The sequence below is a fragment of the Ruditapes philippinarum genome, unplaced genomic scaffold (genome assembly GCF_026571515.1).
Source record: "Ruditapes philippinarum isolate M1 unplaced genomic scaffold, ASM2657151v2 ctg4998_1_1_1_1, whole genome shotgun sequence".
NCBI lineage: Eukaryota > Metazoa > Mollusca > Bivalvia > Venerida > Veneridae > Ruditapes > Ruditapes philippinarum.
The window spans coordinates 48415-60614 of record NW_026857060.1 but is presented as its reverse complement, the minus strand read 5'-3'; the positions used below and the strand labels follow the sequence as shown (position 1 = coordinate 60614).

Here is a 12200-nt window from a genome sequence, read left to right as displayed (position 1 = left end):
ATTTGAACAAACTTGGAAGACACATATAAGAAGACGTTTCATGATATACGCACTTTAATGAAAAACAATGATCTGCCCTCCTCTACCCCCGGCAGGGCCAATTTTAACCAAGGGCTTTTATTTGAACAAACTTGGTAGACACCCATAAGAAGATGTTTCATGCTAAACATCTAAGCTGTAGCTCATTGTGTTTTTTTAAAGAAGAATTTTTTAAGTTTTTACTATACACATATAGTTAAAAACAATGACACCCCTGGGGCGGGGCCAGTTTTGACCCCAGGGCTTTTATTTGAACAAACTTTGTAGACACTTACTAAGAACATGTTTCATGCTTAATATCTAAACTCTAGCTGTTTGGGTTTTTTCAAAAGATGTTTTTTAAGTTTTTTCCCGTATACACATATAAGGAAATCAATTGACCCCCAGGCAGGGCCAATTTTGACCCCAGGGCTTTTATTTGAACAAACTTTGTAGACATTCACTAGAAGATGTTTCATGCTTAATATCTTAACTCTAGCTATTTAGGTTTTTTCAAAGAATACTTTTTAAGTTTTTGATATACACATATATAAGGAAAATCAATGACCCCCGGGGCGGGGCCAATTTTGACCCCAGGGCTCTTATTTGAACAAACTTGGTAGACACCCATTAGAACATGTTTCATGCTAAATATCTTAGCTCTAGCTCTTTGAGTTCTTTAAAAGAAGATTTTTTAATTATTTACTATATACATGTACATATAGGGAAAATCAATGACCCCCTGGGGCGAGGCCAATTTTGACCTTAGGGCTTCTATTTGAACAAACTTGGTAGACACTCATTAGAAGATGTTTCATGCTAAATATCTTAGCTCTAGCTCTTTGGGTTCTTTAAAAAAAGATTTTTTAAGTTTTTACTATATGCATATAGGGAAAATCAATGACCCCCTGGGGTGGGCCAATTTTGACCCCAGGGCTTTTATTTGAACAAACTTGGTAGACACTCATTAGAAGATGTTTCATGCTAAATATCTTAGCTCTAGCTCTTTGGGTTCTTTAAAAGGAGATTTTTTAAGTTTTTACTATATGCATATTGGGAAAATCAATGACCCCCTGGGGCGGGGCCAATTTTGACCCCAGGGCTTTTATTTGAACAAACTTGGTATACACTCATTAGAAGATGTTTCATGCTAAATATCTTAGCTCTAGCTCTTTGGGTTCTTTAAAAAAAGATTTTTTAAGTTTTTACTATATGCATATAGGGAAAATCAATGACCCCTGGGGTGGGGCCAATTTTTGACCCCAGGGCTTTTTATTTGAACCAAACTTGGTAGACACTCATTAGAAGATGTTTCATGCTAAATATCTTAGCTCTAGCTCTTTGGGTTCTTTAAAAGGAGATTTTTTAAGTTTTTACTATATGCATATTGGGAAAATCAATGACCCCCTGGGGCGGGGCCAATTTTGACCCCAGGGCTTTTATTTGAACAAACTTGGTATACACTCATTAGAAGAATGTTTCATGCTAAATATCTTAGCTCTAGCTCTTTGGGTTCTTTAAAAGGAGATTTTTTAAGTTTTTACTATATGCATATTGGGAAAATCAATGACCCCCTGGGGCGGGCCAATTTTGACCCCAGGGCTTTTATATTTGAACAAACTTGGTATACACTCATTTGAAGATGTTTCATGCTAAATATCTTAGCTCTAGCTCTTTGGGTTCTTAAAAGGAGATTTTTTTTAAGTTTTACTATATGCATATTGGAAAATCAATGACCCCCTGGGGCGGGGCCAATTTTGACCCCAGGGCTTTTATTTGAACAAACTTGGTATACACTCATTAGAAGATGTTTCATGCTAAATATCTTAGCTCTAGCTCTTTGGTTCTTTAAAAAAGATTTTTTAAGTTTTTACTATATGCATATAGGGAAAATCAATGACCCCCTGGGGTGGGCCAATTTTGACCCCAGGGCTTTTATTTGAACAAACTTGGTAGACACTCATTAGAAGATGTTTCATGCTAAATATCTTAGCTCTAGCTCTTTGGGTTCTTTAAAAGGAGATTTTTTAAGTTTTTACTATATGCATATTGGGAAAATCAATGACCCCCTGGGGCGGGGCCAATTTTGACCCCAGGGCTTTTATTTGAACAAACTTGGTAGACACTCACTAGAAGATGTTTCATGCCAAATATCTAAGCTCTAGCTCTTTCTTTTTTTTAATAGAAGATATTTAAAGTTTTTTCTTTTGGTTGCCATGGCAACCAGAGTTCTGCATGGAATTAAATTCTTTGAACAATTTTTAAAGGTGACCACCAAAGGAACATTCCTGTGAAGTTTGGATGAAATTGGCTTAGTGGTTTATGAGGAGATGTCATTTAAAGTAAAAGTTTACGGACAGACGACGGACGGACGACGGATGGACGCCGGACGAAAAGCGATCACAAAAGCTCACCCTGTCACTTTGTGACAGGTGAGCTAAAAAGTAGGGATAAAAGAAGGAAATTTTTTGTAAAAAAGTAGGGAAAGGTAGGGATTTTCAGAGCCTAAAAGTAGGGATAGTAGGACTCTCTACTCACCTTTTTTCCAAAGTTGATGCAAAAACAAATACAGACCCTTATCAACTAATATCCATGGCATTTTCTTCATTTAGGAAACCAGTCAGCAGTGTCTCAATAGGGATTCCACAACGGGATGAAACTGGACATCAACCTGGAATTGGTATTTTTTTATTAGATCCAATTCCAAATAATAACAGAAAATTATAAACAATGAATATGTCAGAACACAGACTTTTAGGCAAACATTAAACATTTAGTAAGGCATGTTTTTTGTACACAGACTAGAAACAGGAAATGTGTTAAAACCTTGTTTAAGATAGTAATGTTGTTACAAAATACAAACAAGAAAAAATGTTATGTGCAAAAACATGGTTTTTAGCTAGCATAATATGTGAAACACAGGCTAGAACAAGGATAGGTGTTAAAACATGAATTTGCTTGACTCCATTATTTGAACATTGGACAGATTTGCAACAGAGACGAACAGTAGCCACTGTATTCATAGTTAGGGTCATTTTTACACTAGGAATGGAGTTCATGTCCATTTTCATCTTTTTGCAATGGGCATTGTTAAATTTGTTGAGTCCATGTGGCATTGTGAAGTTAATTTTTATAAATTAAATGAACCTGAAATAAAAAATTGTTATAAAAATGGAATTTAAAAAGAAACTTAATGACACTTGCGAGAAATGTAAGTAGGTCTCAATAATTCCAAGGTAGAGATGAGTATTTATGCCATATTTATATTATATATATTTCAAGATAGAGATAAGTAAACTTTGGATGCAAACAACAATCTCTCACATCTTTAATGGTTATAACTAAAATTGGCACACTTAAAGCCTAAACACACAATTAATTATTCTTAAATTATCTGTTATAAGATAAAGATTCCTAATCCCTCACCATATTAAAGCTATTAAAATTCTATCTAATTAAAGCATACATATTTTTCAGAAACACTCACTTACAAATTTTTCCAGTATTCTTTCATTCCAAATGAAAATTCAGGACAAAATGATCACAGTGAGCAACTTCAATACTTGCCAATATGCCAAACATTGTCTAAAATCTATATATGCTCAAATATGTTGGCAAGTATTGTCCCTCAGCATAAACATCATTGGGAAACAATTGAGAATCTATTTTATAATTTTGAAATTAAACAATTGAGAAGCTAGTCTGTGTACAAAAACATATTATAATTTTGAAATGAAACAATTGAGAAGCTAGTCTGTGTATAAAAACATATTATAATTTTGAAATGCTAGTCTGTGTATAAAAACATATTATAATTTTGAAATGAAACAATTGAGAAGCTAGTCTGTGTACAAAAACATATTATAATTTTGAAATGAAACAATTGAGAAGCTAGTCTGTGTATAAAAACATATTATAATTTTGAAATGCTAGTCTGTGTATAAAAACATATTATAATTTTGAAATGCTAGTCTGTGTATAAAAACATATTATAATTTTGAAATGAAACAATTGAGAAGCTAGTCTGTGTATAAAAACATATTATAATTTTGAAATGAAAAAATTGAGAAGCTAGTCTGTGTACAAAAACATATTATAATTTTGTAATGAAACAATTGAGAAGCTAGTCTGTGTACAAAAACATATTATAATTTTTAAATGAAACATAAAATATAATTAAACACTAAGTAATATTTCTATAGAAGGAAACTCACCTAAAGTCGCTGATTCTGCCATGTCAGCTAAAACCATCCTCATCGTGGAACCCCTCTTGCACCACTGATGACCTACTTCCATCAACTTTTTCCTACAATTAAACTTGCATCTGGTTCTTATTAAATTTGAGATAAAGATTATATCAAAATCAATCTACTGCTTATACTGGATTTTTTTATCAATTATCCTCGAGCTTTTTTCTTAAAAAAAAGTAGGGATAGTAGGGCATTTCAAGTAAAAAGTAGGGAAAAGTAGGGGTCAAACAAAAAAAGTAGGGAAAAGTAGGAAAAGAAGGAAAAGTAGGGCCCGCTTGAAAGCCTGCTTTCGGAGAAATGGCCTGGACAAAAATTAAGTATGAAAATTAACAAAGGGCCATAACTCAAAAATTAAGAAATGCAGAGTACCGATTCTTGTGCACTGCACTTCTTAATAATGAGATCTATCATCCTATGAAGTTTCAAGTCCATAGCTTTTATACTTAAGGAGAAATGGCCCGGACAAAATTAAAGTATGAAAATAAACAAAGGGCAATAACTCAAAAAATAAGAAATGCAGAGTACCAATTCTTGTGCACTGCACTTCTTCTTAATGAGACCTATCATCCTATGAAGTTTCAAGTCCATGGCTTTTATACATTAGGAGAAATGGCTCGGACAAAAATAAAGTATGAAAATTAACAAAGGGCAATAACTCAAAAATTAGGAAAGTGCAGAGTACTGGTTCTTGTGCACTGCATTTCTTCTTAATGAGATCTATCATCCTATGAAAGTTTCAGGTCCATAGCTTTTTTAGTTGAAGAGAAATGGCCCGGACAAAATTAAAGTATGAAAATTAACAAAGGGCAATAACTCAAAAAATAAGAAACTGCAGAGTACCGGTCCTTGTGCACTGCACTTCGGGTTATTGAAAGAAGCATGCATACCAAGTTTGAAGTCAATCAGACTTATAGTGACTGAGTTATGCTCCGGACAAGCTTTAGGGGACGCCGACAACGACGCCGACACAGACGCCAACGACACCGCCGACAAAAGTAACCCCTATATGTCACCTTTTCAAGGCGACACAAAAAATAAATTAAATAAATATTCCATTTTCACAAAAGTTCACCAGGCAAATTGCTACAGCCAAATATTTCTTTTGGTTGGGTTTCACATCACGCCAACACAATAAAGGACATATGGAGACTTTCAAGCTTAACTGGTGCATTATTTCAGGCATAAAATATAAAGACACTTCTTCTCTTGATAGTTTGCTATTATTTTTATATTCAATTTATTTGCAAACTAAGTTTACTGTAATGACCAATTTAAAAAAGACTGGCATACTATTTTAAATATATGTCATTAATCATAATATAATAGAGACCTATCCAATTTTTTTGTTCCAATCTGATAACGATTAATGTGAATCATCAAAATACTTGTTCGTATGTTGATGTTAGGAGCGACCTTTGTCTTTTCAGTCACCTACCTTTGTTTGAGCATACATGGAAGAATATATTCATGTTTGTAGTATTTTTGAACGTGCCCTGGCCGCAAAGTATTTGTCTTTGATGTTTTTGTTGTGTGATATTGTTGTTTTCTTTTGTAAATAATCATCCTTTTTCGTTTGTCTATTTATTCTATCGTCAAGCCTCCTAGCTAACCCCATTAGTATCATTAGTTTGTGTATTACTCATAAATATAGAAAAAAGTAATTATGTTTTTGTTTAAGGCATAATGTAGATTTAGTAATATTTTTCTATGTCTTGAACTTATAACCTCCTTTACATATTCAATTTTTCAAATAAAAAAGTTTTGCCGTAAATTACTTTATGTTAATACTATATTAACTTTTCATGTTTTAACACATTATTGTAAGACTGTTAAGGGATGGACCTCCGACCCTTAAATAGTCATGCGACGGAGGCAATAAATGGGGTCACCTTCGGGGCCTGAAAGAAAAAAAAAAAAAAAAAAAAGTTTACTGTACTTATTTTCTAATAAGATCAGACGTGGGCAGCATGTTCACAAATAATACTAGTATTTGTTCATCCATGGATATTTTTACATTAAAAATGGTTGTTAGACTTGATCACTATTGTACCGAGACATGTGGAAGGGTATTTATGTATGAATTCAATCCATGGAAATAACTTTTTCTTGCTGGTAAATTAAAATTCATGTAAATGACTTATTCTTGAGACATAATTATAATTAGTATTCTTTGTCCCAGTTTGTTATTTCTTTGTCTCATTTTTCTCATGGAAAATTATGCTATTAGTAATAGCATAATTTTCCATGAGAAAAATTACATGGATTTAATTTACAAGCAAAATGAGTTATTTACATGAATGGAATTTTTACTTAAATACCTTTCCATACAAACATATTTTATTTTCCTTTGGATGTCAAATAATGCATTCCTTATAAATTCTCAAAGATCTTTCTCTATGTTTTGTAAATGTTTACATAAAAATCGCACGTATTAAGTCCTAGGTTATTATAACGTGTTCCACTGTACCACAACGTGTTGGGATGCGAAATGGAACAGAAAAAAATATTGTTTGTGATTTCACCAATTCTGCCTTCCTATGCACTGGTGTAAAAAGCCGATAAATACCGCACAAACCGATATCATTTCTTAAATATAGCATATCATGTTTAAAGTTCCTTGCGCAATGCCACAGACTTTTGTAGCAGAAAAGAACATGCTGCCTCATGCACAATACCTTATAAATAGAAGGTTTGTAAAGGTAACTTTTTATCTTAAGCTAAACATGGCCTACTTACGTATCAAACAAAAACCAACAAGGGTGTAACGGTATCTAAGGGAAAAATATTTTAGGAGGCCCACTTTAAATCATTTCTGTAAAAATTGTTATTTATCGATAATTTGGGTCAGGTGAAGATGTTGTTAACAGACAATGATGGAACAATTGACATGCTTGCAGACTGTCACATGCGACCGACTCACAAATTTTGCCCCTACTCAAATTTTTTTTCATGGTCTGGATAAAAAAAATTTTTTTTGAATCAGAAAATTATGTCTTGTTTTGTTTTCGTTCTTTTAAAGGTTAACAGAAGAAATAAAATGTAGTTCTTATTAAATTAGAATTCAGTTGTCAATTTATTAATTGTTACCAGATTATCAAAGCATATATAATATTGTCCAGCATTTTGAAATTCCATGTTTATTTGGGAGTACAGTTCAATAGAAAAAAAAATCTACCTACCTACCCACCTTTAAAAAATTCTGGGTCGGGTTACTGCAAATAAACATTTTTTTAAGGACGGCCTGATGAACAATCGACATGATTGCAGTCATATATCTTCACCACTGAACACAATGTTAACAGACAATGATGAACAATCGACATGCTTGCAGTCATATATCTTCACCACTGAACACAATGTTAACAGACAATGATGAACAATCGACATGCTTGCAGTCATAAATCTTCACCACTGAACACAATGATAACAGACAATGATGGAACAATCGACATGCTTACAGTCAAAAATCTTCACCACTGAACACAATGTTAACAGACAATAATGGAACAATCGACATGCTTGCAGTCATAAATCTTCACCACTGAACACAATGTTAACAGACAATGAAAGAACAATCGACATGCTTACAGTCAAAAATCATCACCACTGAACACAGTGCTCACGCAAGCATAACATAATTGACTTACCACCTCTTTGTTTGATATACTCTGGACATAACAGTGCAGTTTTCCTAAGCCGACTCTCAATCTCTTTTGTGTCCTGGCCATTCTCTGCACAAATGATCAGCTCTAACAATTCAGTCTGCCAAGTCTTTTTAAGACGCTCCTTAAAATCTGTGTAACCATTAGCACCTTTGGATATTACTTTTCTCAATATCGTTTCATTCTTATCAGTTGGATCCTTACCCTGTAACATTGTATTTTATGAATAAGATTCATATTTTTTACCTTTATATCAACTTGTTGATAACAATTTTAATACGTTCGGTAAGTGTTTAATTTTTGTTTCATTTGCTTACCAAGTTCTATTTTTGAAATAATTTATGCAGAAATAATGATATATTGTTAAAGAATATTTCAAATGAAAGTTCTAAGCATGAAATAAGATTATTTCTTAGGAATTATATTACAATCAACAATTAAAATAAAAAAAAATCACAATGACACACATGTCATCAAATACTGACAATTGAATAAAGTAATCTAAATTGCACTGCCTCTAAACTATTATATATCGTACCTGGATATTCCTTCTGTCTGCGACAGTGAGTAATTCAAAGCCTGTTTCACAATCAATAATAGGATCAGGATGTAAATACTTCTTGACTGCCACATAATTCTTAACAATAGCTTTACGGAAAATTTCATTATCACAAGACTCTGCCATCTCCAGCTTTCTTAAATATAGAATTATAATTCACCATTTATTTAACAATCTAAATATAACACAGTATGGTTTGCTTAGCAACATGGTTAGTCTTACAGTTGATTTCTAGCTATAGTGATACAAATATATAATTATATAATACTTATAATTAATAAAATATTGAGAAATATTGTTGAAAGAAAATGCATATTGTCACTTTTCGTATTTTCATTGTAAAACATTGTTTTTTCATGTCATCGGAACATATTTTCAATATTTTCACTGATGTCTTGCCAAACTACTTTCGGCTAAATTCAGCCAATATATTATGATCCATATTTTTACATTATGAATGATTGTGATAATTTACATCACAATCATTATTTTTAAAATAGATATTTCATATTTTATATCAAAATCTTTGTTTCTAAATGTAGATTTCAAATATAGTAGTTTTATTTTGGTAACTTTAAAATAGTTACAATTTTACTAAAAAATAGTGTTTTTCACTTTAGTTTTATTTTATGTAAGCTGTCTAACAAAGACTTGTTAAAGTAACTTATATCAAGCTTTACAGCCAAGCTACAATAAGTGACAATTAGCACTTAAACAAACAAGTCTTGATAAACAGTCAGCTTACTCCTTTCTTTTCTATCTTTATCTAAATGCCTAAATATATAGTTAAACAAAAATAGTTACTTTTGCAGGAAATCATCCTAATGTTTCCTTCTTAGGACATTTTATACATTAATGTTTATTTGCATATGGTTTAACAGAGTTGAACAAAACTTCCAGCTTCAACTGTCCCAGTATCATTCGAAAATTGGACGTTGAAGTAATAAACTGGATTTTTAATATATAAAGTGTTAACTCTGTTATTCCAGGTATGTACTTTTATTATATTTCATAATTCATTAAAGTTTATAAAATCTATTCTAAATATGTAAATTGATATAATTTGTTAGGTACTATGTAATAGTAATATTATAATTATTTGAATTGTTAAAATGGTACCTCTTATGCAAAGTGAGTTATTTAAAGCTAATTTCCCCATATTTGTTAATTAAAAGATCAAACTATTGTTAATTCAAATATTGTATTCTTATAATGATTTATTTTATAATGTTGCAAAATGTATTTATGTAATCATTCGAAAATTGGACGTTGAAGTAATAAACTGGATTTTTAATATATAAAGTGTTAACTCTGTTATTCCAGGGTTTCGTCATAAAGGACTTAAGAAAAGTCTGCAAATGATTAATTAAAACAAGAGCCATGTCAACATGGCCATCCCCCGCCGATTGTGTTTGCTCATTGGAAGAATGTATATGTAGTAGAGCGGAATAATTCCATTTTAAGAGGTCTTTTGGTAATGAAAACTGATGGCTATAGTGATTACAGATTTGAAACCTATGTGAATACTGATGGCTGAAAATAACAAAGGGCAATTACTGAAAAATAATGCAGGGTAGGTTATCATTCTTGTGTGCTGCATCCCTCCTCAGTAAAATCTATCCACCTATGAAGTTTCAAGTTGATACCTCAAATACTTTTTGAGAAAAAAATTGAATTGAAAAATTAAGTATGAAAAAAAAACAAAGGGCAATAACTCAAAAATTATAAAAGGTAGAGTTATCATTCTTGTGCAGTGCACACCTCCTGAGTGAGATCTATGCACCTATGAAGTTTCATTTTGATATCTCAAAGGCTTTTTGAGTTATGCTCTGGACAAAAATTAATTTTGAAAAATAACAAAGGACAATAACTCAAAAATAATGCAGGGTAGAGTTATCATTCTTAAGCACTGCACTCCTCCTCAATGAGATCCATCCACCTTTGAAGTTTCAAGTTGATACCTCAAATACTATTTGAGATAAGCTCTGGACAAAATAGCATGAAAAAAAAACAAAGGGCAATAACTCAAAAATTGTATAGGGAAGAGTTATCATTCTTGCGCACAACATTCCTCCTCAATAAGATTTATCCACCTATGAGATTTCATGTTGATATCTCAAACACTTTTTGAGTTATGCTCCACTCAGGTGAAAAATTAGGTATGAAAAAAAACAAAGGGCAATAACTCAAAAATTATGAAAGGTAGAGTTATCATTCTTGAGCACTGCACACCTCCTGAGTGAGATCTATGCACCTATGAAGTTTCATGTTAATATCTCATAGGCTTTAGGAGTTATGCTCTGGACAAAAATCAATTTTGAAAAATAACAAAGGGCAATAACTCAAAAATCATGCAAGGTAGAGTTATCATTCTTGTGCACTGCACTCCTCCTCAATGAGGTCTATCCACCTATGAAGTTTCAAGTTGATAACTCAAATACTTTTAGAGATATGCTCCGGACAAAAATGTCGGACGGAAGGACGGACGGAAGGAAGGACGGAAGGTCGGACGGACGGAGACTATTTCTATATCCTCCGCCGAAAATTTTCGGCGGGGGATAAAAAGGCCAACTGTCGTAGGATCATAAAAATTACACAATATTCAAGGGAAAGTCTATCAATTAATTTTAATGTTTAAAAAGAGAGATAACAATTATGGTATGATATCATACATCACTTATGGCTACCGCCACTCATGAAATATGTATTTTCATAGCTTTCGATATATAAATCCTGTATTTATATATTTTAAAAAATCTTAAATATCCCCTTTATTTTTCAATTCTGTAAATTCTGTATATGATTCATCCGTATATTGTAACATACTTTTGTCACCCAGTTTCAGAAACGCTCCGTTCTCTGTTTAAATAAACTGTTTAAAACAGTGAAATTATCACAGTGAAATTATCAATTTGGTTCGTCCAGGATCTGGGCTCGATTTTCATTGCTACATGTAGTTGGTATATCTCTCAGTAATCATATTTCGAGTTAGAGTATAAATGTATATATGCTTGTCATTTCATCTTATAACATATGATAGAATTGTTCAATGTGCCATAAACTGCGACGAAAATTAAACCCCAAGCAATTTATTTGCTGTCCTTTATGTTTGACACGATGTTTGTAAAGGTGTCGAGATTTTCTTTTCAAGATTCGTCCTATATTTTTTGTTTTAAATTTTGATACGTATTACAGTGGATAAACTTTTTTTTATCTAATATATTGCTTTGCCAATATTTGAATATCGAAAGGTCCGTTCATTTCAAAATCAAAATACTGAAACAGTCGCATTGAGCTGCAGACAGAAAAGAGCTTGGTTAAGAGGCACAGGTGTAAAGTCTGACCTAGTTCTTTACTGGTGGCAAAAGCTAATTATTTTCGGTTTCAGCAGGGAAAGGGTTAATGGTGAAAAAATTATTCTTGTGTTTGATCTTTACATTGTAGTTAAGATGATGTAATACATTTTTCGAGGACCTCTCTGGTGAATAAACTGTTACAGATTCCTAATCAAGTGCCCTTCGCTGTCTACTTCCAAGACAATCAGAACATCTAGGCTATTATTAATAATAACATCGGATTTAATACGAATTGAAAGTTGTTTTACCACCTGGTTTTAGACACAGCTGACTGTATCATTGTTTGGACACCCCACCCCACCCTGCCACTTGACCCCTTGACTAAGAAAAAAAATGCAATTTTATCGATATTCTA

General features: G+C 32.4%; 1 protein-coding gene and 1 long non-coding RNA gene across 2 annotated transcripts; both read right to left on the bottom strand.

Moving 5' to 3' along the window:
* Positions 1–2554: 2554 nt before the first annotated feature.
* On the bottom strand, positions 2555–5298 carry LOC132748636 (uncharacterized). Its single transcript, XR_009628300.1, has 2 exons — positions 4233–5298; positions 2555–2689 (listed from the first exon to the last, which is right to left on the bottom strand). It is a non-coding gene; the product is annotated as an uncharacterized LOC132748636 (long non-coding RNA).
* A 2252-nt stretch (positions 5299–7550) lies between these two features.
* On the bottom strand, positions 7551–8715 carry LOC132748640 (uncharacterized). The gene is made up of 2 exons (XM_060738249.1): positions 8469–8715; positions 7551–8135 (listed from the first exon to the last, which is right to left on the bottom strand). Exons 1-2 carry the CDS (start codon positions 8613–8615, stop codon positions 7869–7871), a joined length of 414 nt encoding a protein of 137 aa, XP_060594232.1. The 5' UTR covers positions 8616–8715; the 3' UTR covers positions 7551–7868.
* Between the last annotated feature and the right edge of the window lie 3485 nt (positions 8716–12200).